The sequence below is a fragment of the Equus asinus genome, chromosome 14 (genome assembly GCF_041296235.1).
Source record: "Equus asinus isolate D_3611 breed Donkey chromosome 14, EquAss-T2T_v2, whole genome shotgun sequence".
NCBI lineage: Eukaryota > Metazoa > Chordata > Mammalia > Perissodactyla > Equidae > Equus > Equus asinus.
In genome coordinates this window covers 14,983,989-15,011,020 of record NC_091803.1, presented here as the reverse complement: position 1 = coordinate 15,011,020, position 27,032 = coordinate 14,983,989, and the positions used below count along the sequence as shown (strand labels likewise).

The window sequence follows — 27,032 nt, the reverse complement described above, 5'->3', positions numbered from 1 at the left end:
TCTCCCCCCACCCCACCCCCAGAACCTCTAGCTGTCCAAGCCCCCAGCCCCAACCTTCTGGCAGGAGATACGGAGGAGGGGTCTGGTGTCAGAGAGGGGCAATCACTGATGCTGCAAACCCACCGTTTCCCCTTCACTCCCCACCCCCCGCATCTCTATCAAACCTTCCCTTTAAGCGGCGGAGAGAGCTGGAGTTGTCACCCTCCCCACCTGCACAACCCCCTCCCCACCTGGTTTGCTCTTGCCCTCCAAATGTCCTTTGGGGGGGAAGCAGCAGGAAGGAAAGAAGCAGAAGGAGGATGGGGAGAGGTGAACTGAAAAGGGGCACAGCGGGGGCACCAACATACGCTACAGAGTCAGCTGGACAGAAGGACAGACACACCTTTTTCTCCAGTCACGCACTGACCGTGAACAGACAAGACACAGAAGCACACACATCCTCAATCTTTCCCCTTTCTCTTCTGACTTGGACCCTTTCCGATGGGATTAGCAAAACCGCACGATCCACCCATCTGCCCCGGCCCAGGGCCGGCACCCCGCACCGCAGATCCACGACAGCGCCCGCAGGCGCCGGTCCCTCCTCTCAGGTTCACGCTGTCCTTGGGCGTGTTCCCCATGGACCGTGAGGTCAGGGGATGAGGAACCCGACCCCCTCCCCAGTATGGATCTCCTGCTGGTGCCCAGTCAGACGCTGGGAATGCCCCCATCCTATTCCGCTCAGCGGTCTCCCGCCTCTGCAAGTTGCTCTGTAACCCACCCTCCCGCCTTCCAGCGCCTCTGCATCCACCCTTCCATTCATTCTCCCATTCATTCATTCATCCTTTTCTCCTTGTCCCTCCTTCATTCATTCGTAGCCCCCTGCCCCTCCCGCCTTGGCATTTCATTCATTCATTCATTCATTCGTTTCCCGGTGCTCGGCTAGCGCACGCCCCTCCAGCCGAAGACCCCAGCGCGCAGGCGCGGGCCGGGAGAGAAAGGCGTCCTCCAATCGCTGGGCGTCCTCCCGCCTCTAGGCGCCCGCCCGCTTCCCCATGAATGAACATTGACGTCAATGGGGCGGGGCGAGCCCACGTGACCGCGCGCGCTCTCCTTTATAAAGAGGCAACGACGCGGGCGCTGTCCAGCGTGCTGAAGCCGGAGCGAGCGAGCCTCCTGGAGCTGCGCCGACCCAGCTGAGCCCAGCCCACTGGACGCCGACCTCGACCGTCGCTCGTATCCTAGCCACCGCTCGGAACCGAGGCGGACGCATCCCGATCTTCCCCTGTCCCTACCCCCCACCCCCGACCCTCCTCTCCACCTCCCGCGTCGTGACACCAGCTGGTAAATACTCCGATGTCCGTCCCTCAAACCGTCGGCAGTCTTGGGCGTGAGGGAGGGTTCTCTCTCCTCCCAGATGGGGGTGTTGAAAACACAGCGGGGAGCCCCCGGCAAGGGTCCCTGGTAAATGGGGGAGTCGCCGCGTTTCTCTTGCTGCTGAAGTCGCCCACGCACCATCCGGGGAGTCCTGTGGGGAGGGAGCAGAGATTTTTCTCCCCTATCCTTGCTGCTTAGTATGTGGGCGCTGGCAGTTAGATGGCTCAGAGAAGGGGGCGAGGAGGCACTGGGGAAGCGAGGGTTGCGGGCGTTTTCCCATTTACACGACTCCAGAGATCGGCACAACATCTTCCTCCTTTGCTCCTCACGTCCCTCTTCTGGGTAAGGTTAGGGGGGATCAGGGAAGCCCCGGATTTCCTGATTCAAGGTGGGGGAAGGGAATATAGAAACAGAGAGCGGAAAATGCTTACAGAAATCCTCTCTTTTTTTGGCCCCTTCTATTTTTCACAGTCTCCGGCAGTCCCTTGGTCATGAAATCGCTCAGGTTGCCGGCTTCCGCCCTCTTCTGCTTCCTTCTACTGATCAAGGGGTTGGGAGCAGCGCCCCCGGGGCGTCCTGAGGCGCAGCCACCTCCTCTCAGCTCTGAGCATAAAGAGCAGGTAGCTAAGGACGCAGTGCCCGGGCCGAAGGATGGTAGCGCCCCAGAGGTCCGAGCCGCTCGAAATTCAGAGCCGCAGGAGGAGGGAGAGCTTTTCCAGGGTGTGGATCCCCGGGCGCTGGCCGCGGTGCTGCTGCAGGCACTCGACCGCCCGGCCTCACCCCCGGCGCCGGGCAGCTCCCAGCAGGGGCCAGCGGAAGAAGCAGCAGAAGCTCTGCTGACCGAGACCGTGCGCAGCCAGACCCACAGCCTCCCGGCGCCAGAGACCCAAGCGCCCGCGGGCCCGCCTCGCCCTCAGACTCAGGAGAATGGTCCTGAGGAGGGCGACCCTTCTGAGGAGCTCGAGGCGCTAGCCTCTCTGCTCCAGGAACTGCGTGATTTCAGTCCGAGCAGCGCCAAGCGCCAGCAAGAGACGGCGGCAGCAGAGACGGAAACTCGCACGCACACGCTGACCCGAGTCAATCTGGAGAGCCCCGGACCAGAGCGCGTGTGGCGCGCTTCCTGGGGAGAGTTCCAGGCGCGCGTCCCGGAGCGCGCGCCCCTGCCGCCCCCAGCTTCCACGCAATTCCAGGCGCGAATGCCCGAGAGCGGGCCCCTTCCCGAAGCCCACCAGTTCGGGGAAGGAGTGTCGTCCCCCAAAACACACCTAGGCGAGGCATTGGCACCCCTGTCCAAGGCGTACCAAGGCCTGGGCGCCCCCTTCCCCAAGGCGCGCCGGCCGGAGAGCTCACTCCTGGGCGGCTCCGAGGCGGGGGAGCGCCTTCTACAGCAAGGGCTGGCGCAGGTAGAGGCCGGGCGGCGGCAGGCTGAGGCCACACGGCAGGCCGCGGCCCAGGAAGAACGGCTGGCCGACCTCGCCTCCGACCTGCTGCTCCAGTATTTGCTGCAGGGCGGGGCCCGGCAGCGCGGCCTAGGGGGTCGGGGGTTGCAGCAGGAGGAGGAGCGAGAAAGCGAGAGGGAGGAGGAGGAGGCGGAGCAGGAGAGACGCGGCGGGGAGGAGAGGGTGGGGGAAGAGGATGAGGAGGCGGCGGAGGCGGAGGCAGAGGCGGAGGAGGCGGAGAGGGCGCGGCAGAACGCGCTACTGTTCGCAGAGGAGGAGGACGGGGAAGCCGGAGCCGAGGACAAGCGCTCCCAGGAGGAGACACCCGGCCACCGACGGAAGGAGGCCGAGGGGGCAGAGGAGGGCGGGGAGGAGGAGGACGACGACGAAGAGATGGACCCGCAGACGATCGATAGCCTCATTGAGCTGTCCACCAAACTCCACCTGCCAGCGGACGACGTGGTCAGCATCATCGAGGAGGTGGAGGAGAAGCGGAAGCGGAAGAAGAACGCCCCTCCTGAGCCCGTGCCACCCCCCCGGGTAGCCCCCATCCCTACCCACGTCCGCTCCCCGCAGCCCCCGCCCCCCGCCCCCGCCCCCGCTCGAGACGAGCTGCCCGACTGGAACGAGGTGCTCCCGCCCTGGGATCGCGAGGAGGACGAGGGGTTTCCCCCGGGGCCCTACCACCCTTTTCCCAATTACATCCGGCCGCGGACACTGCAGCCGCCCGCTGCCTCGCGCCGCCGGCACTACCACCACGCCCTGCCGCCTTTGCACCACTATCCCGGGCGGGAGGCCCAGGCGCGGCGCGCGCAGGAGGAGGCGGAGGCCGAGGAACGCCGGCTGCAGGAGCAGGAAGAGCTGGAGAATTACATAGAGCACGTGCTGCTCCGGCGCCCGTGACCGACCCCGGCCCCGCCCCCGCGCGCCGCCGCCGCCGCTGCGCGCGCGCCGCCACCCCCCTCCGTGTCGTTCCTCGCCCCTCTCGGTGTTTGCATGCGCCCCGGCCCCGCCCTCGGCCGCCACCGGGCCCCGCCCCCGCCCCCTCCGCCCGCGGGCCGCCCCGCCCCCGGGCCGTGCCGGGACCTCTCAGACGTCTACCCGGTTGGAAGCCCGAACTCCCCAAACTCACTCACGGGTGTCCCGGGGCCAGCCCAGGCGGGCAGGTGGTCTGTGCGAGTTCCCTCCCCGAACGGGGCCCTGTCCCCCTAGTCCCTCTTGGGACGTCCCTGTCCGAAACTGGAAAAAGCAGTTCCACTTAATTGTGTGAAGAAGTGTGTCCGTCTCCGGCCCTTTGGGCCTCCAGGAGCCTCTCCACCGCCTCCCGATGGCTGTGAATTTACTCCCCTTTCCCTTCTCTGTTGTAAATACCCCTCACGGAGGAAATAGTTTTGCTAAGAAATAAAAGTGACTATTTTATTAGGACTGTGTTCTCGGTTATTCACCCGTCCCCTTGGGCCTGCGTGGTCCTTCCCAAGGGGCGGTGATGGAAGCGCCAGTCCCAATGGCCATCTGCTCAAAAGCTAGGAGTGAGTGGCAGAGCACTTCAGGCCGTACTTGGGGGTAGGATAGGCTCACAACCATGAAGAAACCCCAATTCCACTTCCAGGCCTGGCAGAGGGATGCCGAGTGGATGAGATGCTACAGTCCTGGGCCACCTAGGTTCTTTTTTCTGTGATCCCCAGCCACGTAGACAGCGCTGGTGGCTCCCCGCAGGGCCCTGTTCTACCTCCTCCACCCGCATCCCTTACTGCTCCCTCAATTCCCTGGCCTCACGCACTTCACAAGAAATATGGGGAGCAGGGCTCGACAGCTACAGAAACATCCTGGTTTTAGCCACTTGTCAACCCTTTTCTAAGCACAGAGTGTGGGGTATACCCTTGAACTCCTGATTCTCCTCCCTAAACAAAACTAGACCAGGTGAATGAAATCTGCCACAAAGAAACCTCAGAGGATGACACCAGGTCCCCAGGCCCAGGCGTTGCTCCTCACTGGCTGAAGGCACCTCAGGGAGCCAGAGACACCACCGTGGTCAGAGAGGCATTGAGCTTGCCAATGTATTTGGGGTAGGGCTGCCACAAAAAATACAGGACACCTGTATTTCAGATTTGCATTCCAGATAAACAACTGATCCGCTTGCAAAGGACACCTTCATCCTAAAAAAATGATTCGTTATCACACAAATAGAACTGGGTGTCCCCTGGGTTTTTTGGTGCTCAATCTGGCAACCCTCGTTCCGGGAAGAGTCGAATGGGCTGTGTTCCCTTCCCCTGCTGATCCCAGCTGCCCTGCCTGCCTCCACAGAGCCTAAGGCAGGCAAAGTCCAGAAATGCTTTTCCTTTTATTTCAGAGGAAAGGAAAAAAAGTCAGACACTTCCCCCACCCCACCCCCTTAGCTCCTGCCTCACCCAGAACTCGGAGTGAAGGAGGCACGGGGCCCAGTCTCCCATAAAGCCTGCCCCTCCCCCAATCCTCCCTTCCCTCAGAGTGGCAAGGTTAGAAAAAAATTAACTATGTTGTTCCTCCCCCACACTGGACAGAGGCCCCATTGCAGCCAGGAAGGAAGGGGAGGGGGCCGGGAAGGGGAAAGGACTTCCCTCTCACTACACGGAAGCCCCCCTCCTGGGCAGAGAAGCTGCCCTGGCTGGCTGCGGGGAGGGGTGGAGGTAGGTTACGGGGCAGGGAGCAGAGAGGAGCCCTGAAAACCTTTCCCCTTTAACCTGATGTATTTATATATTTACAGTTCTAAGGGAGGGGAGGAAGTTGGGGGTCACATTAGTTCTTCAAAGGCAGGGAATGAAAGCCAAATAGCACCCCCGTCTTGGTCACATTTTCCTACCTCCTAGCTCCTAAAACCTTCGGTGGGAAAAGGGGAAACAAGAGGTCTGGGGTGGAGGGAGGGAATCTTGGAGGGTCCTGAGCCCACAGCTCGCTCCAAAAGAAGGTGAGGCAGCAGAGGAGGGGCAGGTGGCTCCCTCCGAGCAAAGGGCCACTCAGGCCCTGCCTCTCCACCGGCTCCCCGCATCTCCACGCGGCCCGGGCAGGGCTAGGCCAGACCCATCTCCTCCAGCACGCTGCGCGGCGACTCGTCCTCCTAAGGCAGAGACAGACAGGGTGAGGCAGAGACACCAGGAGAGGCAGGCAGGGAATGAGGGAGGGATGAGGGAGGGGAAGGTGGGCAAGATGAGAGTCATCACAAGGACGGTCAGAGTCGGGGAGGCACAGAGAGACGGGGGCAGGGAGAAGTCAACATGAGCCCGAGGCTGGAGCAGCTGGGCACCCTTCGGAGGAGCTCCCCAGCCTCCCGGGACCACCCTCCACAGCCAACTTGTAGCAAGGAGGGGGGTCCAGGTTGAGTCTACCACCACCCAGAGCATCCCAAGCCAGAAGCTTGGTGACCAGGGGGCTCAGCTCCGTCCTTGAGGGGGAAGGGAGTAAAGCTGGGACTGGGGGCTGGGACATCCGCTTTCCGAGGGCTGGGGGGTGGCAATGGCTGGGTCCTTTTCTCAGAAGGGGGGAGGGAGTAAGAGGTTGGCATCAGGTCCCTGAGGGAAGGTGAACCCAACAGCAGAAAGGTGAGTCATTAGGGTCTGAGCAGGGCACCAGGAACAGGAGTGAGTGTGAGTGTGAGTGTGTGTGTGTGAAGGGGAAGCTGGACCAGTGAGGTGGCGAGTTCAATCCTGCCCTTTCTCCCACTGCAGAGATGAGTCCCCCATCTCTCCCCCTCCTCAGAGCCAGCTCAGGCCGGCTTGCTCGTCACTGCAGATTCCGGTGACTCATCTTCCTGCACCAAGTCTCAGCAGTGGCACAGCAGAGAGGGGGCAGGCAGTAATGGGGCGAGGGTGGGGGCACCAGATAAGCAGGGAGAATGAACAGCCAGGCGCCCTCTGCCCCACCCCCAAATGCCCATAGCCTTTTGCTTCTGGGCAGCAGAGGCTTTTGAGTATGTGTGTGTTAACAAAAAAAAAAAAAAAGAGGGGAAGATACCAGGGAAGAAAAGAATTATCTGTCAGGTGCCCCTTCTCCAATTCTCTGGGCAATCCTAGATGCCAAGAGAAATGTGTGACAAGGGAGACGAGATCCCTTGGGTCTCAGGAGAAGGAGGGAGAACTGGCCACCCCGACCTCCCACCCTGAGCAGTCAGGGCTGGAGGGCAAGCTGGTCAACGGGGCGCCATGGGGGCCAGATAACACAGGGAGGGGGGCCCCTTTGTCGGCAAGAAGAGGGCAGCTGGGGCCGGCAGGCAAGGTGTCCAGGGTAGAGAGGGCACCCTCTGCCTGGGTCCTCTTCCTCCTCCCTGTCCCGGGCCCATACCTCCTGGAGCAGGTCTGCCTGCTCAATAGCCTTCAGCACACTCTTCTTGGAGGTGTCCTGGACATCACCCCCCATCAAGAACTCATCCAGGATGAAGTAGGCCTTCTCAAAGTTGAAGATGATGTCCAGCTCGCACACCTGGCCGGAGGGGGGGAAGGCAGTTGAGCGTCGAGGTGCATTCCCGCCCCACCTGCACCCCAGCCGCCCCACCTCTTTTCTCATCAAGGCAACACGGTCTTCTTATGACTACTCCTCCCACGTCAGGCTCTTGTCCCAGGTCTATGTCCTCCCAACTCCTAGGCATTACTGCATGGCTCAGCTTTTCCTTTTCCTTCTCTAGCCTCTTTCTCTTTAATCATGAAATATCAGTTGCCCTAATCTACCCTTGATTGGGGCTCCTGTTGTCTTCAGCCCCCAAATCTGTGACATTGTTCCGACCAGAGGCTGGGCTAGCCTCCCTCCCTAGGCACTGTGGGACAGAGAATGAGGAGATTTTGGATCATGGGGTAAAAGACCTGACTTCCAAGCAGGGCTCTACCACTAACCAGCAAGATGTACACGTCATTCAATTTCTCTGAGTCTCAGTTTTCTCGTCCAAAAATGGAGATACCAACACCTACTCACAGGACAGAATGAGGAACGAACAAAAGAACCTGAAAACACTCTGTAAATTGCTCAGTGGAATACAAATTATGGAGTTATTACTAATCCTCAGCTAAGATCTGAGCTGACTGCCAATGCCCCGGCTGTATCGCAGATCAGTTAACATAGAAGCTCTGGGGGTGGGATCTGGCATTGCTATTTTTAAAAAACTCTCCAGAAGATTCCAATGCAAAGTCAAGGTCAGGAACCACTGATAAAATGTCAACTCGGCCTCTGTTCTTGTGAAGTCTGAGCTGAGTTCTAGATGGACTGATTGAGTGGCAGATTCTGGTCCCCACCCTCCTCCCCAGGGCTGATTAAGGGGCATGGCTAATAGGCTTAAGGCTTAAAGAGGGAGATTAATTACTGCTCTCATTGCTCCAACTTCACCTCTCCCCTGAGTCTTCCAGGCAGAGACTCGAAGAGCCCAGAGTTTGGACAAAGGGGATTGCCGAGTATGGTGGGTGGGGAGACTTACGCTGCCAAAGTATTTGTCCAGGAGCTCCACATATCGATGGATCAGCTCCAGCGTGATGAGCTCATTGTCTTGGCCCTCGATGGCGCAGCAGAAGTAGAGGCTGGCATATCTGAAGACAGCGGCACATGAGGGACAGCTGGGAGGGCTGCTGGGTCTGCTTCAGGACCCAGGCTTTCTGGGCTCAAACCTCCCATTTCTCCTCATTCCCAGCTCAGGGTCTGGGCCCCTATTGGACAGAGGCCAGGTGGCCCCAGGGCATGCAAATAGTAAACAGTAACTCACTCTGCCTCTCAGGGCCTCTCCCAAACACAGGCAAAGACGCAAGCGCTTTCCCTCTTGCCCTCTGACCTGTTCGGTTTGACTCAGCAAAAACCTGAGCCAACTAATTCACCTGCTCAGAGAAGGAAATGGAAAGGGTGTGCGTGTGTGTTGGGAAAAGCAGCACAGGATCCATGACTATCGAAGCAAGGAACATGTACAAGGGACAAGACAGGGCCTTTGGGACAGAGGTATGTGCATGAAGTGGGCGTCAGGCTTGAGCAGAACCAAGTGGGAACAGAGTTTTTTCAAGGCGAGTTTGGAAAGTACAGGAAGCTGGAGTTCACAGCCCTCCAGACGTCCTTAGCTCCCAGCTCTCCCCGCCCCAGGGGACCGCTTATCACTCAGCCATTTGAACCCACTGCCAGACCCCACTCGAGCAGCATCCAGGCAGGTCTGAGTCACCTCTTATAGACAACTTTGAGGTCCCTCCACTCCAGGAAGCTGCACATCTTGGGCTTTCGAGCCAGAACCACCTGCATAAGCTCCCGAACCATCTTCTTTCGCTCCTTGTCCGATGTGGCCAGGTACCATTTTTGCAGCCGCAGCTTCCCCTGCCGGCTGAACAGCAGCATGAATCGCATCTGGGGTGGGGGCGGGGGGTGGAGAGACAGAGCCGAGGGTCAGAAATTTGGTTCTCTGGGTTTGTTTCCTCCATAAACACAGAGCCCCAGACTTGTCCCATCTAACTCCTCTCTACTCAAAGCTCCTACTTTCTTCCAGAATCAGCTCTTGCTGTCAACTCTGAGTATTCCCACCAACAGGTGCCCTACCTTCTGGGGGGTGTCAGTGCTTCTGAGTCTGTCATTTGGGTTCAAATCCTGGCTCTACTATTGAGTAATCTGACTTAGGCAATTACTTTATGTCTCTGGGCCTCGGTTTCCTGGTCTGTAAGATGGAGATAATACAAGCACCCACCTTACAACGTTGTTAGGAGGGACTAAATGAGTCGATATATGCAACAGCGCCTGGCACTGTAACACATTAGGTATCACTATTACGATTCCCTGACCTCCTATTTCCTGACCCTGTTTTCCAAAGCTAAGTAAAATGCCTCGAACAGCGACAAGCAGCCATAGCTGATGTCAAAGAGATGTCTGCTTCCTTTCATGCTTCCTCTATCTGACACACCGAAATCGAATATTTGTTGCTTAAGAAGCTACCTCAATTCTCTGCCCCATCCTGGCCATACACCCTTGCTGATGTCCCCAATACAGTGCCTTCCAATGCGAGTCCTATGCCCAGGGGTATCCTTCACTTTAGTACACAGTATTGGGACCCCCAGATTTCACCCTCCTCTCTCCTCAGCCATCTAGGCATTTGGCCACTGATATTTCTCTCTTTTCTTCCTTAAAAGGAAGCCTCCTGCTAGGCACACACTCCTCCTCAGATACCAGGTGCCCAATTTCCCTTTCTGTTTCTCAGTTAGGACATGGCCATCCACGGTGGCTCCCCCAGAGAATGTCTGTGGGACAAAGCGCAAGCTGGGTAGAGAGGGGAGGAGTGCAGAGCCTTCTCTATCCCGCGCAGCCCAGCTTCCCCGTTCCAGGGGGTCCAGGACACGTCCCGGAGTGATCTCCTTGTCCCTGCAGCTCTCCTCTCCATAGACACGACCAGGGCTGGACTCCCTGGGTGTGTGGAACAGTACTAATTTAGTAAAGATCAGAATTCTTGGGTTTTTCGGTGGCGGGGAAGGGGAAGCTCTCCTAGCTTGGCGGGAGGGCAACAGAGGGGCGCCTAGGAGCCCGGCTTGTCTAAGATGGGGGCGGGGGCAAGCAGGAAGACGGAAGGCCTGGGTTCCGGAAAGAGAATGGGATGGGGGGCGGAGAGTGAAGAGCACCGGAGCAGGGGATCCAAAGCCGAGCTCCCCGAGAGCGAGACCTCGAGCCCACCTGGCTCTCCCACCTCAGCCCAGCCTCTGAGAGAGCAGGGCGACAGCCCGAGGCGGGACATCCACTCTCGGACCTGGAAACTATCCCCTCCCACACGCCGCTCTCCCCGCAGGCCGCCGCTCCACTCAGGGCTGGAGGGGGACAGAGGGTCTTGCTGACCCGCGACCTCGCTGCCTCCCTCGGCCAGCAGGCCCCCGCGCCCCGATTCCTGGGGCGACTTCCCTGCGGCAGTGGTCGGGACCCCCTGGATCTCATCCCGCGCGCTCTCCCCGGCTCGGGACGGTCCCCCGGCCCCCTAGTCCCCCGCTTTCGCCCCACAAATGCGCCCCCTCCCGCCCCTTCTCCCTAAAGCCACTTCCAGCTGCTCTTCCCTCCGAGACCGGCTCGCCCACCCGCCCAGGTAAGTGAGGGCCTCTGCGGACCGGAGGAAGAGAGAGCGGCGCCCACCGAGGGCGGCCCCCAAGGACCCCCGCAGGTGCAGCCCACGCCCCTCGCTTCCCCCTCCCCTCCCTCCTTCGCACAGCCTACCATCCTGCAGCCTCCGGCTCGGCGCGTCCCTCTTCGGCCACCGTAGGCGCCAGCTCCGCTCCCTTTTTTATCCTTTCTCCGGCTTCCCTCCCTCTCGCTTGAAGCCCCGCCCCGGCTCCGAGGCCCTTCGCGTTGCGTACTGCGCAGGCGCAACGCTGCCAGGCGCGCGGGCGGGGCTGGAGGCGGAGAAGCGGAAGCCATGGCAACCAGGTCCTTGACTTCAGCTTTGAGTAGCTCTGTCGTCATGGTAACAAGGCAGCCTTGAGGGCCGGTTGGAGGATGGGGGGAGGAGGACAATGAGGTCCTCGCGCTTTGGAATCTTGGGGGAAAAAGGCGGGAAAAGGGGTGAGAGGTGGATAGGATGACCAGTGGAGTTTGTGAGGAGCAGAGAGGACTAATGGAAGGGGCGTGGGCCATCGAGAGCAATCGGGGTGGGAATCGGATGTAGGGAAGGAGGAATGATGAGGAAGACGAAGACAAGGGGGGGCAGACATGAGAAAAGTATGGAGCTCAAAATAGATATCTACTGAGAACCTGCTAGATGCAACACTCTTAAAGTAAGAGAAACGTGTAGGTAATGAGGGAGATGAGAAATAAAAGAGAAAAGGAGGGGCTGATGTAAGGAAAAGGGGGAGAAGCATGAATTAAAGCAAAAGTGGAAGAAGTAAAGATAATCTTAAAAGGTTAGCATGGGTCAAAACTAAAAAGGGACTCATGTAACCCAGACACGAGTGTAAGGACGAAGAGGACGTAAATTGTAATATGAGCTTTTTGGCTAAGGATGTGCGTGTGTGAGCGGGTATGCCTGTGTGTATGTCCGTGTTGTAGAGGAGAGGGATTTGCATAGAAAGATAAGAGAAAAAAAATTGTCATGCTGAAAATGTAATGGCTATTTCTAGATAATTGTTGGTAATAAATGATGCTGTTGTTATTGAGTCGCACTTGAAGCAATCGTTGGTACGGCCTTACCTGTCTCTATGTTCTTTTTTTCTTACTCTTTGTTGTGGAGGTAATAGGCTGTAGTTGCAAGAGGGTGGGCCTGATTCACCTAGGATGCAATCTGGTCTCTGACCTTTATGTATAGCCTCAGGTGGGCCATGTAACCCTCTATTTCTTCATTTTAAAATTGAGGGTAGCAATACCGACCTTGCAAGGTTGTTCCGAGGATGTATAGAAAGTATCTGGCACACTGTACACCCTGGATAATAGTACCGATTATCATTATTTCCCTTTCCCAACTTCTTTCCTCTGCCACTTTCTCTTCTTCCTTTCTTTTTCATTTCTCTTTCTCCTCTACCTATACCTTAGGTTGCCAATGGCATAGACATTGGCTGAACCACCTCGGTGTTATTTTTAAGGTCAAGAATAATATCAATAAAACAAGTTGTTAGAGTTGGAAAGGGTAAATCATTATGGAATGAAAAGAAGGAATGGAAGTGTGTAAGAAGGGCAGGAAACAAAACAAGTGAAAAGAAATCTGCTCACGGGGGAGAGGAGAAGGTTGTGCATAAGGAAGTACTGAGCAGTGAGGTACAGCTGTAAAGCAGAGAGCTAGGCAACAGCCTGCGGAAGTCTGGAAGCTTGAGATGTAAACTCCTACACTCCTTGGAAAGCTGACACTTTCTAGAATTCCCTGTCTCAACATGGTACGCCTCGCTGCAAGAAAGATAAGATGCATGTGAGAATTGTTAGAAATATGGGTTTTGCTCATGGAGAATCATAGCAAAATTCAAGTGGTTTAATCTAGTTAGAAGACGGTGAATTGGATTTCTTCAGTGTTAGTGAATTTAGAGAGTCTCTGAGTTAGTGGGTCCAGTACAGCCTGTGTCTGCAGATGAGTTCAGATTTGATGAAGTGGGCGATTGGGAGTCGTTATGGTTGTCTGAGCTGGGGGTGACTTGGTGAAAAACAGTTTTAAGAAAGTTAATCTTATAGTAATATCGGGAACAATTTGAAAGGACAAATGGAAAGCTGGGAGATCGTTTAGGAGGCAATTTTGGGAATCTAGGAACAAAGATGAAATGGAGACGGATAAATTGAAGAGAGACCTGTAATGGGCCAATCCACTGGCATGGAGATCTCATCGAAGTAGAGAAGAAGATGAGCCTGGAGGATTAGTGTCGCCATTTATATAAAAGTAGAAAAGGAAGAGGTGAATTCTCTTTCATAGGTGTGGATGGTGTTTGTACTGTCACGATACAAACCATGCTGACACCTCCCGAGCCTTCCCTCTTCTGGTTGAGGTGGTGGTTCTGGCGGTGGCTGGAGGGCTGGCCCAGATGGCCTCTGAAGCCTCTCATCTCTATGATCTGTGTCTCTCCCTCTTGTGATGCTCTCTGCACCCATTTTTTGCACATTCTTTAAGTTCCCTGATGATGTCATTTGCGGTCATCTCTGTTTTTTGTGTGTGTGTGAGGAAGATTGGCCTTGAGCTAACATCTGTTGCTAATCTTCCTCTTTTTTTTTTCCCTCCCCAAAGCCTCAATGCATAGTTGTATATCCTAGTTGTAGACCACCCTAGCTCTTCTCTGTGGGATGCTGCCACAGTATGGCTTGATGGGTGGTGCGTAGCTCCACAACCAGGATCCAGACTGGCGAACCCAAGACCGCCGAAGCAGAGCGCACGAACTTAACCACTCGGCCAGGGGCCGGCCCCATCTCTGTTTTTTTGTTTTTTTTTTTTAACTTCTTTCTTTTACTGAGCAATTGGGACCTTATCATATCCTGTTCCTAACAGTTCTGACAGTTAGAATACTTTCCGTGGTAGATATTTGCCATTCTTTTTCATCTCCCAGGCCCCAGCCCCCTTTTCTAGAGTTTGGGAATCCCCACCTTATGAGTCTAGCAGGAGGTAGCACAACCTCCACTGTAGCACTTGAAATTCCCAGATATTCACTTTCACAGCCACCTTTGCGCCCATAGCATGGGCCTGTCTGCTGGACTCAGCCAATCCAGGCACCCGCCCAGACTTTGGTTCAGGAGGGAATTAGGTGCGGATGGGGTGATGGAAGGTGGATAAAACTCTGGCAGAGGGTCGGAGGATCAAAGCCTAGGGTGCCAGAGGAGTGGCACCAATGCCAGCGTCCTGTGCCCAGTGAGGGGTGGGGCCGGGGCGCCGGTGTGATTCGGGCTGCTGTCTCTAAGTGTGAGACCTCCGTCTGGATCTCTGGCCCTCCTGGCAATTCCCTGAGCTCCTCAGTTTCCTTTGGTGCTTCGGTTAGCCACAGTTGGTTTCTGTCCCTGGTAGAACAGAACTAAGAATTCTGACTGGTAAACTTGGTTATCACGTATTGTCCATCGCCTGCACATGTCAGTCGGCCTCGTCTCTCCAGCTGGAGTGTAAACTCTTCATGGAACGGTGTCTTGTTCAGCTTTTGTTTCTCCACAGCACCCAGCACAGTGCTGGTCCATTGGCTTCAATTATGATCGGTATGCATGCTTAACAACTCAAGATATTTTAATCTTACTTCTCCTCCAAAATATGCTCAATTCTAATTTTGCATGTAACAATACATTTTTTAATATCTGTTTTTCCTTCTAGAGGATAAACTGTCTGGACCCACCCCGTAGCCGAGTGGTTAAGTTCATGTGCTCTGCTGCGGCGGCCCAGGGTTTCGCTAGTTTGGATCCTGGGCACAGACATGGCACCACTCGTCAGGCCACGTTGAGGCAGCGTCCCACATACCACAACTAGAAGGACCTGCAACTAAGATTTACAACTATGTACCAGGGGGATTTGGGGAGATAAAGCAGAAAAAACACAAAAAAAATCCCCCAAAAAACCCTGTCTTCTCTTTGCTGTTTCTACCATGGCTAGCACAGTGCCTGAGACATACAGATACCCGATATTGGCTGAATAAATGTGTATTAGATCCTCAAGTTGAACATTGTCATCTCAAACTTCACTTGCCGAAAATGAGTTCCTTCCTTCTCTCTCCCCTGAAACCAGCCCATCGCCTGGTTTCCCATCGTGGTCAATGTCACCGCCTTTTCTAGGCTTGTAGCCTGTCAGCCTGAGATGTGAAGGATAACATAAAAGCATAGCCTATTCCAGGGACATAGATCAGACTTGCCCGACTGGACTAGAAGGCCATATGGAAGAGGAAGAGTCGGCAGGTTGGGTTATCAGAGGAGGGAGGGAACAGTCTGGAAACCAACCTGGGACTTGGGACTTCATCCTCAGGTATGCCCCTTGAACCTGCCTTGCTATTATTCTTCCTTTGTGATTTTGTTCACACTGTTTTCTGGAAGATGTTGCCATTCCCTCCCCACAGACCCAAATCCATCTTAGTCATCCTTTATTTTTATTTATTTATTTTTTGGTGAGGAAGATTGGCCCTGAGCTAACATCTGTTGCCAATTTTCCTCTTTTTGCTTGAGGAAGATTGTTCCTGAGCTAACAGCTGTGCCAGTCTTCCTCCATTTTATGTGGGACACTGCCACAGTGTGGCTTGACGAGCAGTGCTAGGTCCGCACCTGGGATCTGAACCTGTGAACCCCAGGCCGCTGAAGGGGAGTGCACGAACTTAACCACTGTGCCACCGGGCCGGCCCTTATTCATGTTTTAAATTTCAATCAAGCGGCCGGTCCTGATGAGCCTCTACACTCCAGACTCTAGTCACAATTTCTACAATGTTCCTTCCAATTGTTTTTGCAGCGACTTGCATAGCATTTTAGCTTTTTGGTGTGTCTTCTCCTTAGGTACTTCCTAGTAAGCAACATCGCTCACGCTTCTCTAAAAGTGCTTCATGGTACCTGGTATAAAGTGAAGCTTTTACATGAGTGTTAAATTGAATAGAGTTCAAACCTGGCCAGCTTTTGGTTGAAGCCACAGCTGCTTTGCATCAAGAGGAGCTTTCCACTGGAGTCAAAGCGACCTCTGGTGGCTACGGGATAAAAGGCTACAATCAGAATGCTGGTGTTCGGGCTGGTGAAGCGAAGGTGTCGGCGCTGGTGACCGGCGCGTGAGGGTAGCATCGTCTGAAGCCCTTCTCTGTGTTGAGGGAGACCTATGTTCTGGGTGACACAGTGTAGTGGCGAGGAGCGCAGCCGTGCCCCACTGCCTGGGCCTGTTGAGTAATAATAATAACAAGAGCAAGTTACTCAACCTCTCAGTGTCTTGTGACTTCGTCTCTACATAAGTGTTTGGCTGCTATTCGCACCATGAAACTAACTTGAGGAACCACCCAAAAGGATGGTTTGGAAACGTCTCTCTGACAGTTTCACTCTGATCGAGTATTCTTACCGTTGAGGGATTTACAAAAATTCATACTCCCCGCCCACACGTGGGCGGATAAATAATTCTGTGGTGTGAGGTTTGCAAGAAATCTGCAGTAATGGTGGTGGGAGGCAGAGCTTGCTCATTTTTTATTTCTAAAGAAATAGAGAGAGGAAGAGTGCCTCGGGATGACCAAGGAGGGGCCCCCGGCAGAGCCAAGCAGGGCTGGGCAGGCTTTGCACTGTGATGTATCATCATCTTTGTCCTCAAAATATCTGGGAAAAGCTGGGAATGCTGTTAAATGGGGCACTTCCTGGAGCAGCTCCCTCTGCGGTGATGAGGCCTTCTGGAGAACTCTTTTCTTCTGAGCTTTCTCAGCATGTGTGGACAGTTTTTGAACTGTAAACTGCAGAATTAAGGCTAACTTGTTCTGCTTTTTGAATCATCTTGTGCAAAAGGAGACTCTTCGTTTCTAAGCAAATCTGTTACAGATGGATAATTTCTCAAGAAACTAGCCCCGTGCCTGGAACTGGTCAGATTTTCAGGGTATAAGGAGGATCTATCTGGATCCTGGTGACCCTGAATTCTTGGACTGTTGCCTTCCTGACCCAGCTACCCCAGAGCCCAAAGGGGGATCTGTACGACAGGAAGGAAATATTCCAGCAGGAAGAGGAATAGTTTGGCCACAAATCTCAGTGTAGACCTATCTTGTGAACTGGATCAGGCCACTTCTGGTTTTTGCATCTGTGATCTAAGCCAGTTAGAAGCAGGCCAAATGGCCATTTTTCTCTAGTTCTAAAACTGTATCTTGGTTTGACAAAGCTTTCCAGTTGCACAGTGAGAGTAGGAAAGGAAAGAGGAAAAACTGACCAAGGTGAAAAGAGAGCATCTCTCTAACGCTGAGGGTAGTGTTAGTGAGCTGCCTGTGCCCGGCCTCCTTTCCTCTGGGTCTTGCCCTGGTTCCCACTGGCCTTCTAAGGAGGGAGGAAGACCTTCCTTGCAGGCTTGATTGGACTTGGGACCCCTCATCAGCCTCCTGGGAGAAGAGAAATCTTGAAGAAGGCGAATATAAAGAGAGGAATCCATTAGGAGGAGGCGTCAAACAGCCGCATCTCCTTTGAACATCTCAGCACATCTCATGGGAGGTGCCAAGATGCCCCTGGACTGACCCCTGGAGACGGAGACAGGAATGGGAGGGAAGGGCAGTGAGGCAGCCATTAGTATATGTGGAATGACTGAGGAGTGAGTAAATGAATGAATACCTTTTCTGGATTTACTCTCAAAAACATCATAATTAAAATTTGCTCCAGGGAAGTCTAACATAATTTTAGAGAAAATGATAATGTGAAGGTTCTTTTGGTTCAAGGTCTAAAATCTATCTTTATTCACCACACTGGGCTTATTTAGGAAAGTTGTGAAGGCTTATTTAAGCTGGAGGAAAGATAAGATTCTAACCAGGCAAAATGATCACTTTTGATTGTTTTGTTTCATTTGAAAATGTTTGTGTTACCAGAATCACATAATAGCAGGGCTAGGAGATTCTCGAAAGATACTTAGTCCCGTCGCTAGCGAGTTATCCCATGGATACACGAGCACCTGTGCACTGGGATAAATATGGGAAGATGTCCATCTGAGCATCGTTGGTAACAACAATGACAATGTAAAAAGCCATGAAACAACCAAAGTGTCCATCAGCGGTGGTCAAGGAATTGTAGTACATCTATATATGTAGCTGGTAAAAGGAATTAGGGACAGGTGTGCAGGATGCGTCATTAGCTAAATAAAGCAAGCTGCAGAACACTCTATATAAAATGATCTTATTTGTGTGAAAGTAAAGAATATTTTAAATATGCTTATAAGTGCTTAGCAAAGTTCTAAAGAACACCCAAGAAACTTGGGGCCTGTTCAGTTCCCGCTTTTGCCCTTTCAAACTGTTTGAATGTCTTACTATGAGCATGTGTTCTTTATCATTTGAAAAAGTCACTTCGTCTTATACCCTGACTGCTGAAGCATCCCCACCAAGCAGTCATCCTGGCTGTCCTTGAACACTTCCAGTGATGGAGAACTCACTACCTCTTAACTGTCAGACAGTGTTTTGACCAAGAACCCCCAGATGATAATTAGTTCCTAAGATATTATTTAGGTTTCCGGAGATCTGTCAATCTTATCTTTAGGTTTCTGGAGCTGGACAGCACACAGTTTTGACAGCTAGTTCCTGGTATTTTTTCAGTTAAATTTTTTTTTGGAATACGTGAACAGAAACGAATTGGGAAAAGTATGTCTTCTGGCAAGAGCCTCTAAGATACTAGAGGAAGAGAATAAACGACTTTTCAGGCCACCGTTTTCAGGAGGATATGAAGAGTCTATGTAACAAAAGAGCCTGTTTTCAAGGAACCTGATATGTGGATGGGGGTTGGGAGGGTCACACGCAGACTCAGAGATAAAGAGCATATGAGAACACAAGCTTGTTATGTACCAGGAAAAAGAAAAACCGGTAAATACCAGATCGAGAGAGATGATGTTGCCTGGCTCCATGGGGAATGCTGGTTGGAGGAACTGGACTCGGTTGGGTTCTGAGAAGCGGGGAGGGGGGCCAGGCCCAGGGGATGGGGGCATTTGGCAGCAGAAGGAAAAGGCTTGAAGAGAGATGGGAACCCACAGGGATGGTAAGCGTGAGTCAGCCAGCCCATCTGAGTGGGTGCAAGGTGTTTGGGGGAGCCCTCTCCTCTTTTTTGAGGGTGATGCTCACGGGGAGAATCATGCTTGCAGAGCCCTGGGGGCCAGTCCTGTGGACTCACCCATGGCAGGTCAGCATGCCTGGGCCTGTGGGTGTATGTTTCCTAAAGATCCCTTTCACTGAGAGGTCTGGGAACCGACAGGATTGGGATTTTGTACTGGGTGAGACGTGGAAAGTAAAGGCAGGGACTGTTTTGGAATATTCTTATTTATTTATTATTATTTCTTAACATTTTTACTTGTTAATGTATCAGAAGTGAAAAGGCGTATAATCCAACACAAAAATGGTGGACTGCCCATATGGGTCTCCTTGTGGGTACTGCGTGTGGCTGTCACTGTCCAGTGCATAATGAAAAAATATTAAAAAACAACAAAGAACGAAGGTTTTTCACTGCAGAGCATGGTGGGGGGATTGGATTACATTCATTCGACACCTCTGTGCGATTCCTCAATAAATTTGGCCTGCATGTCATACCCCCCAGCTTCTTGGTTTTCAGAAAGATGATCTAACTAGGGTAGTTGAGCCCGAGTTCGCTGCCTCTCATTCTCTCTCATTCTCTTTCATTTTCTCTCCCCCTCTCTCTCTCTCACGTGTCCACTGCTCACACACAGCAGCCGGAAATGACACATTGAAGTGAGTCACCAATGCGGGTGTGAGTCACCCTGTAATTGGGGAAAGTTCTGTCCTGCTAGGTCGCGCAGCCCCTTGCACTCCTGCTCCTAAATATATTGGAAAATTTTGAAACCACTCCATCCTCGCTCTAGTCTCTCTCACCCACCGCATCCTTTTGGTCCCTAAAGTGGGCAGAAGTTGGATGGTCTTGGCAGCGGTGCTAATACAGCAAGTGGGAAGGCGAGAGGGTGTTGGGGGTTGGGCAGCCACAAGGTGGCAGTGTGGGCCCCGCCATGCTCCCCGCCCAGAGGGGTATGACAGTCAAGTGGCCAGACTCCTGAGATGCAACGAGACAGACCACAAACACTAAAAGCAAGTTTAAATAAGACATTTTTCTTCGTAGTGTTCTTTCTCTCTAACAACCACACAAGGACAAGGATATGATAAATATTCAGGCACACCCCTGGCATGCCCCACTCCCCACCAGGAGATTGGAGCCAAGAACCAGGCACACAGCTCATCCTTTCTTCCTCTATTCCTATAAAACAAAGTTTGTAGGAAGCAAAAACCTGCTTCTATGAGTAAACAAGTCACCTACACTCCAAAATAATATATGCACACTCTTTCTAGGGCGTGAGACGGCCAGGTCAGGGTGGGTACCTCTGAGCTGGGGAAGGACGGACCTGGAAATGAAAGTGTGTCTCTCCCGTTGGCCTTCTTTGGCCTGCTGCCAGCCTCCTCAGCAGTAGCAGACAGTGCGGGAGAGATGGCAATGTGACTGGAACACAAATCGTTCCTACCAAGCACACAAAAGCTCCTGTAAGCCTTGCAGGGCCCTCCCGCCAGGGTCTCTGTGGGATCCGGGTCTGAAGACCCGGCTGGGCAGAGCCACGAGCAGAAGCAGCTGCGCAGGTGGTTCTGTGAGTTTTCCAGTCTGGTTTGGAGACCTTTAGGGGCATGTGCTTCCGAGGTCTCTCCCCGGGTCTCCACACTGTGGGAGTTTTTCCTGAAGGTCCTCTTTCCTACTCCTGGGAGAGGCTGAGGTCTAGGAGGCAGATTCAGAAAGATTTCCCATAAAAAAAAAAAAAAAAAAAGCAAATTTCTTCTCTTTCTCCAAAGAGATTAATTAAAATAAAATTCTTGTTTCTCCAGAGTTTCTTCTTTTCTGAGACATCTTCAGTTCTGCAGGCTTCTTTTCCTCCGGTCAGGGCTCCATCACTTGACCCAGGAAAAGGACTGTTCCTGAGGATGAAGAATCATGGGAGATGAGAACCGGAAGGAGCAGCGCAGTTCCCCAAGCTCCGTGCTTCTGGGTGAACTGAGATGTGAGAGGCCTGAGTCGCAGCTGCCTTAGTGACAGCTAGGACTGGGGTCCTGGCACAGTGCTCTGTCTACGACAGGGTGCTGCCTTTGGGGAGAGAAAGTGGAACAGAGATGGACTTCTTGCCTGGAGTCCTCTTGGGGTCGGAGGGGCTGTCTACACCTGTCTAGACTGGTGCCCGGGACGAGGAGAATTGGGGGGAGCACCATGGGGTGTCACAGGCCCCCGGCTCACCTGTGGGGTTGTGCCGCACCACAAAGAGGAACGGTCTGTCCATGATGATCTCCTCGGGGGCCATTCGGGCTGAGGCTACGAAGCCTGGAAGAGAAGGGACAACGTCTTAGAACAGAAGGACGTCGGCACTGGTGCCTGGATTGATCACAAGCAATCATTAACACCAGCCTCTGTCTGGCTGCAGCCCAGGCGTGGATTTAGGAGGCTCAGTTGCTCTCCTGGACGTGAACCTTCAAAGCTTAGCGGAGTCCTTGGAGGCCTGGCTTCCTCAGGAGTTTGGTCTCGCTCACAAACATACATTTATCTAAACCCTTTTAGGGCGTATGGATAGCAGCTTCCTTAAGTTGACTAGCCACTGTGAGAACAACCTGGCCTTTCCTTTGGGACGCCTTGGGCTCAGCCTCGTGGGGCCTCACCTGAGCCTGACCCACCTGTAGAGGAGGACGCCACCGTGCCGCTCTCGGTCACCTCGATCTTCACTTTTTGCAGGGCCTGCGATACATGGAGAAGCTCTTGATCTGAAACAGAGGCGGATACCAGAGTAGATCAGCCAGGCTTCTCGGGGCAAAGCTCCTTTGTCCTCTTCGGAGCCCCACGGTTCACCAGGATAAGAATGTGCAAGGACAGCCCCTTACTGGAAATGCTCGTGAAGTCTGCCTGGTTTGGCCTGAACATGTCGGTCATCCCCAAGTTCTCCAGGGGCCTCCTGAGGTCCACTTCACTCTCCAGGGAGAACCTGTAGGCAGGAGCAGGGAACAGCTCAAGCTCAGTCAAGCTCAGGCCGCCTATCCCAGTCCCCTATCCTGTATCCCCCCAGCAGCCCAACAGGATGGGGACTGGCATGAAAGTAGAAGAGAGAGACTGGCTCTTTCAGATCTGTTTGCAGGTCGCTCTCCTTGCTGGAGGTTTCTAACATCAATGAACATCTTTTTGCAATCTCCCCACCCCCTCAAACCTATGACTAATTACTTTCCTCAAATAAGGCAGTAGTTGCAGCATAAATTTAGCCAGTCTGGCTGGGAGACCAAGGGCAAATTCTCTTGCAAGGGTGTTTGAACAAAATCCGGTCTGTACACTGTGTTTCTGTGTTCCTGAGGAGGACTCAAGTGGCCTTGGCTTTGGGGCTCTCTGCTTCCCATCAGGGCACCACTAATTACCTCGATATTTGAGAGAGAGAGAGAGCACGCTAACCAATGGAATTCTCATCTTTCCCAGAGCCTGGCATTACCGCATCTGGAAATTTGGGGGACGTGTGGTAGGAGGCTTCCCTACAATTCTGGAATTACTCAACCTCAGCCGATTCCACCCTCTTTGCTTCTGCAGAAGGATTTAAAAATCTGCTTTGCTGGAAGCCCAGCTAAAGCTGCTCCGTCTGCAGACGTGATCCCTATTGTCTCCATTGTGACTTGAGGCGGTAGGGGTGGGAGTGGAGGGCGTTCATAAAAAGGTGTAGACCGGTTTAGCTCCCCACTTCCATCATTCCTCTGGCTCTTCTTTTGGTGGCTTTTGCTCGATATTCTGAGTGTTGGAAATGTGGGGCATGGTCTAGAAAAGCTCCCCGCTGCCCTCCAGCAGACACCGGAGGAGGGTGGATGAGAGGAATCTAATCAAAACCAGGCCAGGGTGTTTCCCATCAGCCTCCCACACACTTCCCTGCCCTGCATACGTCACATGTGGGAAACTCAATATGGGGGTGGTGCATTCAGGAGAGAGGGGAGGGGGAAACAGAGGGGCTTAGGATCTTGAACAGAGTGGTGAGAGCAAGAGTGGCTTACTTGGGCAGAACCAGGAGGCGGACCACTCTGGTCATACTCCTTTTCCACTGGCTGATGAGCTGGGCATCCAGAATGTTGGTGAGGGCAGAGAGAGGCACCTCTTTTTCATAGGGAGCAGCAATGAACATGCTGAGGGTGTCCCCGTGGTAGGGCAATTCCAGGATGTCGTAGTAATGGCCGTCAGGGGTGGTAAACTCAGCTGTGGAGACACCAAGATGGCACATTGCAAATGGCTTCAGCTCTTATTGATTCTGACCCAGTGCTGGGTTTTCATCTAGTCCTCCTGTCCCCTCCACTCCTTCTGGAAGCCAGCTCTCCATCCCGGCTTTTGAGGCTCCCCAACCCACTGCTCCTCTGTTCAATGTTTTTATTCCCATTTCTCTTCTCTTTTGCCAATTCACAGTGTCTTGTGGTTTCTCTGTCTCTTTTTGGCCTTCTCTACCTTCGCTCCCCACTCCCAGCCGCTAATTCATTCCAGTCCTCATCTCCTGAATCTCGACTTCCCCATAGCCCTTCCCCTAGCAGGATTCGTGGGCCTCAAGTAATGACACTAGAAACACCTGAGGACAAGAGACAGGAGTCATGTGGTCAAATGTGGGCCTGAGGGAATTTCTGGATTTCAGCTTCATCTTGCATGAAATAAAGCTGCTTTCTGCTGCTCCAACTATCCCAGTGTCTCCCACTTGGGAGGTCTTTGTCAAAGCTGGGGTGTGTTCTAGGGTTCCCCTCCCTGAGAGGGGAACACCTCGGGGATGAGGGGCCATAGTTGTGGGACTTGGGGAAGGGGGTCTTGCTCTTACCATAGTTGAACTTGTTGGTCTGAGCCATCATGGACACAGAGGCGGTGCTGCCGTCGGACTTGTGGAAGAGGCGGTGGTGGGTGCCCGACTCTGGGAAGGGCGTCTTCCACTGGCCGTTGAAGTAGAGGGCATTCACCAGCACCAGGCGCGTCAGCTCGTCCACGGCCCCTTCGTCAAGTAAGTCGCTGATCATGCCTGTGGGAAAGCCAGGTGATCAGGAGGTTAGATTTTTTTTTTTTCATTTTTTAAAGATTTTATTTTTTCCTTTTTCTCCCCAAAGCCCCCCGGTACATAGTTGTGTATTCTTCGTTGTGGGTTCTTCTAGTTGTGGCATGTGGGACACTGCTTCAGTGTGGTTTGATGAGCAGTGCCATGTCCGCGCCCAGGATTCGAACCAATGAAACACTGGGCTGCCTGCAGCAGAACGCGCGAACTTAACCACTCGGCCACGGGGCCAGCCTCAGGAGGCTAGATATCTTTGAATCCTCTAGATGGTGCCCTTTAGCTCCCTGTCCTCAAATGGGTGTGTGTCTGGTGAAGGGATCTAGTCAGAAGACAGACTCTGGGTTTAGTGAACTATCTACCTGCTTTCAACCTGTTCTGTCTTCCTAGGGGTCTCAGACAGCCTTCCAGCTCAGCACCATTTCTTGGCCCTGGGATCCTGTCCAGGATCAGACCCGGAAACTTAAATCTTCTGTTACATTGCTCCCTAAGCTGCAGTCTTGAAGGACTGTGTGTGTTCTATGTCATGGTTCCTACTGTTATAAAATCTCTCAACACTTTTTAGGTATATCTTTACAGTTGGTTCATGAGAAGGCCTAACTGTGAAAAATATGACAGTTTGATGCTTAAAGCACTTGACCTTCTGTCTATGGAGAAGAGGATGCCGCAGGGGAGAGGTTGGGTTATTTGGGATTTGTGTCTAAGTCCCCTTTCTCGGCAGGCCCTTGGGACTGGTCTCCTTTCCCTGCCTGCTCACCTTTTGTGTATTTCTTCACCCAGTCATTGATGATGAACCTGGCTCTCTCCACCTCTGAAAAGTCCACCTGCTTGACTGTGGTCTGGAACAGCTTGAAGAAGCGGGGCATGAATCCCTTGACCAGCTTCAGATCCCGCTGAACAAAGATGGCATCGGCGGTGGTGATCTCGTCCTTGTTCCACGGGCCCATGAGCTCCTTGTACAGTTGGCGGAGGGCGGGCGCCATGCCCTTCTCTGTGCCAAGACAGGAGGAAAGGACACGTTAGGCTCATGTTGAGCCAAGGTCTCCCGGCCCGGCCGACTTCCTCCATGAGAGGCCCAACCCTGCCCACATGTTTGGAGCTCTTCTGCTCTCCCTGGGCTCTCTGGAGGGAGATTTTGTCCCAAACCTCAATCTCTTCTGCATTTCCCTCTTTTTTCCTCAAAAATCTCAGGTCCTAACCCTTTCTTTGCGTTAGAATATTTTTCTCTGTTTACAAGTCACGAATCCTAAACTTTTTCTTATAATAATAATAGCTACGCTAAGCATTACACACGTGGAATTCTATTGAGTCCTTCCAGCAGCCCTGCATGGTAGGTACCTTGGTTGTCCCCATTTTGTAGACGAGGAAACTGAGGTTCAGGGGGGATAAGGTTACACGGTCAATAAGTGGTAAGGCAAGGCTGTATTACACCAGACCCATTGGCCTGTATGCTTGGGACTAGTCAAGGGCCCAGTGACATGGGGTGTGGCGGGGAGAAGAGGCGGTGGTCCCTGAGGCGTGGTGGTACAGGAGTTGGCTCTGTTAAGCTGGAGTCAGCCCTTCCCCGGCCCCTGGTTGGGTAGACCCCTGTCCTGTGAAGATTCCCCGCCTCCCCGCCCCCACGCCAACTCTCACCGTCAATCTTGAACTGCATTGCCTCTTGGATCTGCTTCCGAGTCTCTCCTCCCGTTGTCAGCTGCAACATGGCCAGCACCGAGGCCACCCCGTAAGGTGAGAAAACCACGTTGTGGTCCTGGGAGGCCTCCACCACCTGCCGAAACACCTTCACTCCAAAGTCTGTGGCCAGATGGGCCGCCTGGGACTGGGGATTGTAGGAAGCGGACCCTTCACCAAAGATGAGGGCCAGGCCCAGGGCTAGGCAGGCGAAGACTGGAGACATCCCCATCCTGGAGCAAATGAAAAAGGAACTCGTGAGGGAATAGTTCTGGAAGACTGGCAAGCGGGGAGAGGAGATGGCATCCAGCCAGGGGCCAGGCTCGCCTGCCACTGGCAGGTGATAAATGAACACGAGGGCAAAATTCATTAAGAAAGCATGATGGGTTCAGATTCTGAGGCTTTCCCCCTCTGTCTCAGTGCCAGGGCATCTTAAGCGAGTTTCCCCCTTTGGGAATCTTGGAAACTGCTGGCACCACCCTCCAGTATGTCTGCCTTCCCCTCCAGGAGATGAAAGGCTAAATTATAGTAACATCTCTGACTTGCGTGATGCTTAAATTCTCTTATAATGCTTTCACAGCTGTTGTTTCATTCAACTTAGCAGGCCTGAAAAATCCCTTTCCTGAGGCGGGAAAGGGGGGAGGATCTTGATGGAGAGTGACTGAGCAGTCGAGGCCCTTGTTCCTGGTGGCGGGGTAGTTGGTGGGGCCTGACCTCCTTCCCTGCTCCCTCTGTGATCCTTGCTATGATGAAGTCAACTCAACGCTGCAGGTCCCCTCCGTGGAGGGAAAGCAGGGGAGAAGTGGGGATCTAGGGCGCAGGAGATGCTGCCGAGAGGCGCTCTCCGCCTTCCTCCGAGGCGAGAGTTGGAGAAAGTTTGCTTTCCTCTTACCTGAAGTTCTCAAGGTGCCTTGTGACTGGAGGTCTGTCCTGCTGCTCTGGCGATTGTGGCGATCTGGCTGCTGGAGGAGGAGGAGGTGTGGCTCCTGGCGGTGCTCCCGGTCCTGCAGCCAGATGTAGCTGTGCTCCTTGGGACGCTGCTGCCTCCCTTTTATACCAGATGTGGGCAGGAAATAGATGAACTCATGGTTCAGCCCCACCCACTTTCTGGCTCTGGAAGTCTGAACAGCCGGGCCCCTCAGCACCTCCCTGAGGCCTGTGTGTGTGCGTGCTGCTCTGTGTGTACGTGTGAGAGGGCTCAAGGACAATTGGGCAAACACCTATTGTCTTGGCCCAGGGGTTTCCCCGATTTCCCCCCACTCTGCCTGTGTCCCTCCCTACTATGCCAGCTTGACCCCTGGCAGTGCCAGACGGCCCCAAATGCCCAGTGTTTGGGATTACCTTTCCCAGTGCTCAGCTTGGGGAAGAACAGTTCACATTTTCTCCTTTTCCTTTGGAGAAACGGATCACCGTGGAGTTGTCAAAGAAGCTAGCGATCCTGTGGACTTTTGTCCACCAGCGCCGTCTACCCCGTG

The 27,032-nt window shown here is 53.6% G+C and overlaps 3 protein-coding genes and 1 long non-coding RNA gene across 8 annotated transcripts; 2 read left to right on the top strand and 2 right to left on the bottom strand.

Moving 5' to 3' along the window:
- Nucleotides 1-1,106: 1,106 nt before the first annotated feature.
- VGF (VGF nerve growth factor inducible) lies at nt 1,107-5,736 on the top strand. 2 transcript variants are annotated; one of them, XM_014854007.3, is made up of 2 exons: nt 1,107-1,320; nt 1,825-5,736. In XM_014854007.3, exon 2 carries the CDS (start codon nt 1,845-1,847, stop codon nt 3,693-3,695), a length of 1,851 nt encoding a protein of 616 aa, XP_014709493.3. In that variant the 5' UTR covers nt 1,107-1,320; nt 1,825-1,844; the 3' UTR covers nt 3,696-5,736. The 2 variants fall into 2 exon arrangements, with proteins under 2 accessions (XP_014709493.3, XP_070340473.1); XM_070484372.1 differs by lacking the exon at nt 1,107-1,320 and adding an exon at nt 1,421-1,695.
- Nucleotides 4,825-11,225, bottom strand: AP1S1 (adaptor related protein complex 1 subunit sigma 1). Its single transcript, XM_014853929.3, has 5 exons — nt 10,965-11,225; nt 8,950-9,128; nt 8,227-8,335; nt 7,107-7,244; nt 4,825-5,886 (listed from the first exon to the last, which is right to left on the bottom strand). Exons 1-5 carry the CDS (start codon nt 11,208-11,210, stop codon nt 5,839-5,841), a joined length of 720 nt encoding a protein of 239 aa, XP_014709415.3. The 5' UTR covers nt 11,211-11,225; the 3' UTR covers nt 4,825-5,838.
- LOC139040161 (uncharacterized) lies at nt 9,135-24,804 on the top strand. Of its 2 annotated transcripts, XR_011494142.1 has the most exons (3): nt 9,145-10,836; nt 20,684-23,838; nt 24,664-24,804. It is a non-coding gene; the product is annotated as an uncharacterized lncRNA (long non-coding RNA). The 2 variants fall into 2 exon arrangements; XR_011494141.1 differs by lacking the exon at nt 24,664-24,804 and having other exon boundaries at nt 9,135-10,836; nt 20,684-23,878.
- SERPINE1 (serpin family E member 1) lies at nt 19,111-27,032 on the bottom strand. 3 transcript variants are annotated; one of them, XM_014853930.3, is made up of 10 exons: nt 26,899-27,028; nt 26,450-26,605; nt 25,519-25,790; nt 24,641-24,874; nt 23,662-23,856; nt 22,862-23,060; nt 21,722-21,822; nt 21,518-21,604; nt 21,087-21,170; nt 19,111-20,773 (listed from the first exon to the last, which is right to left on the bottom strand). In XM_014853930.3, exons 3-10 carry the CDS (start codon nt 25,787-25,789, stop codon nt 20,736-20,738), a joined length of 1,209 nt encoding a protein of 402 aa, XP_014709416.2. In that variant the 5' UTR covers nt 25,790; nt 26,450-26,605; nt 26,899-27,028; the 3' UTR covers nt 19,111-20,735. The 3 variants fall into 3 exon arrangements, with proteins under 3 accessions (XP_014709416.2, XP_070340474.1, XP_070340475.1); XM_070484373.1 differs by lacking the exon at nt 19,111-20,773 and having other exon boundaries at nt 21,019-21,170; nt 26,899-27,032; XM_070484374.1 differs by lacking the exons at nt 19,111-20,773; nt 26,899-27,028 and having other exon boundaries at nt 21,019-21,170; nt 26,450-26,760.

Coding starts and splice junctions, on each gene's coding strand:
- SERPINE1 (XM_070484373.1), bottom strand. CDS start 25,789: ATGGGGATGTCTCCAGTCTTCGCCTGCCTAGCCCTGGGCCTGGCCCTC. Junction 24,875..25,518: donor AATGCAGTTCAAGATTGACG/GTGAGAGTTGGC, acceptor GTCTTGGCACAG/AGAAGGGCATGGCGCCCGCC. Junction 21,605..21,721: donor AGACTTCACGAGCATTTCCA/GTAAGGGGCTGT, acceptor CCTCTGTTTCAG/ATCAAGAGCTTCTCCATGTA.
- AP1S1 (XM_014853929.3), bottom strand. CDS start 11,210: ATGACGACAGAGCTACTCAAAGCTGAAGTCAAGGACCTGGTTGCCATG. Junction 9,129..10,964: donor GAGCCGGAGGCTGCAGGATG/GTAGGCTGTGCG, acceptor CCCCCACCCCAG/ATGCGATTCATGCTGCTGTT. Junction 8,336..8,949: donor CTCAAAGTTGTCTATAAGAG/GTGACTCAGACC, acceptor CGCTGTCTTCAG/ATATGCCAGCCTCTACTTCT.
- VGF (XM_014854007.3), top strand. CDS start 1,845: ATGAAATCGCTCAGGTTGCCGGCTTCCGCCCTCTTCTGCTTCCTTCTA.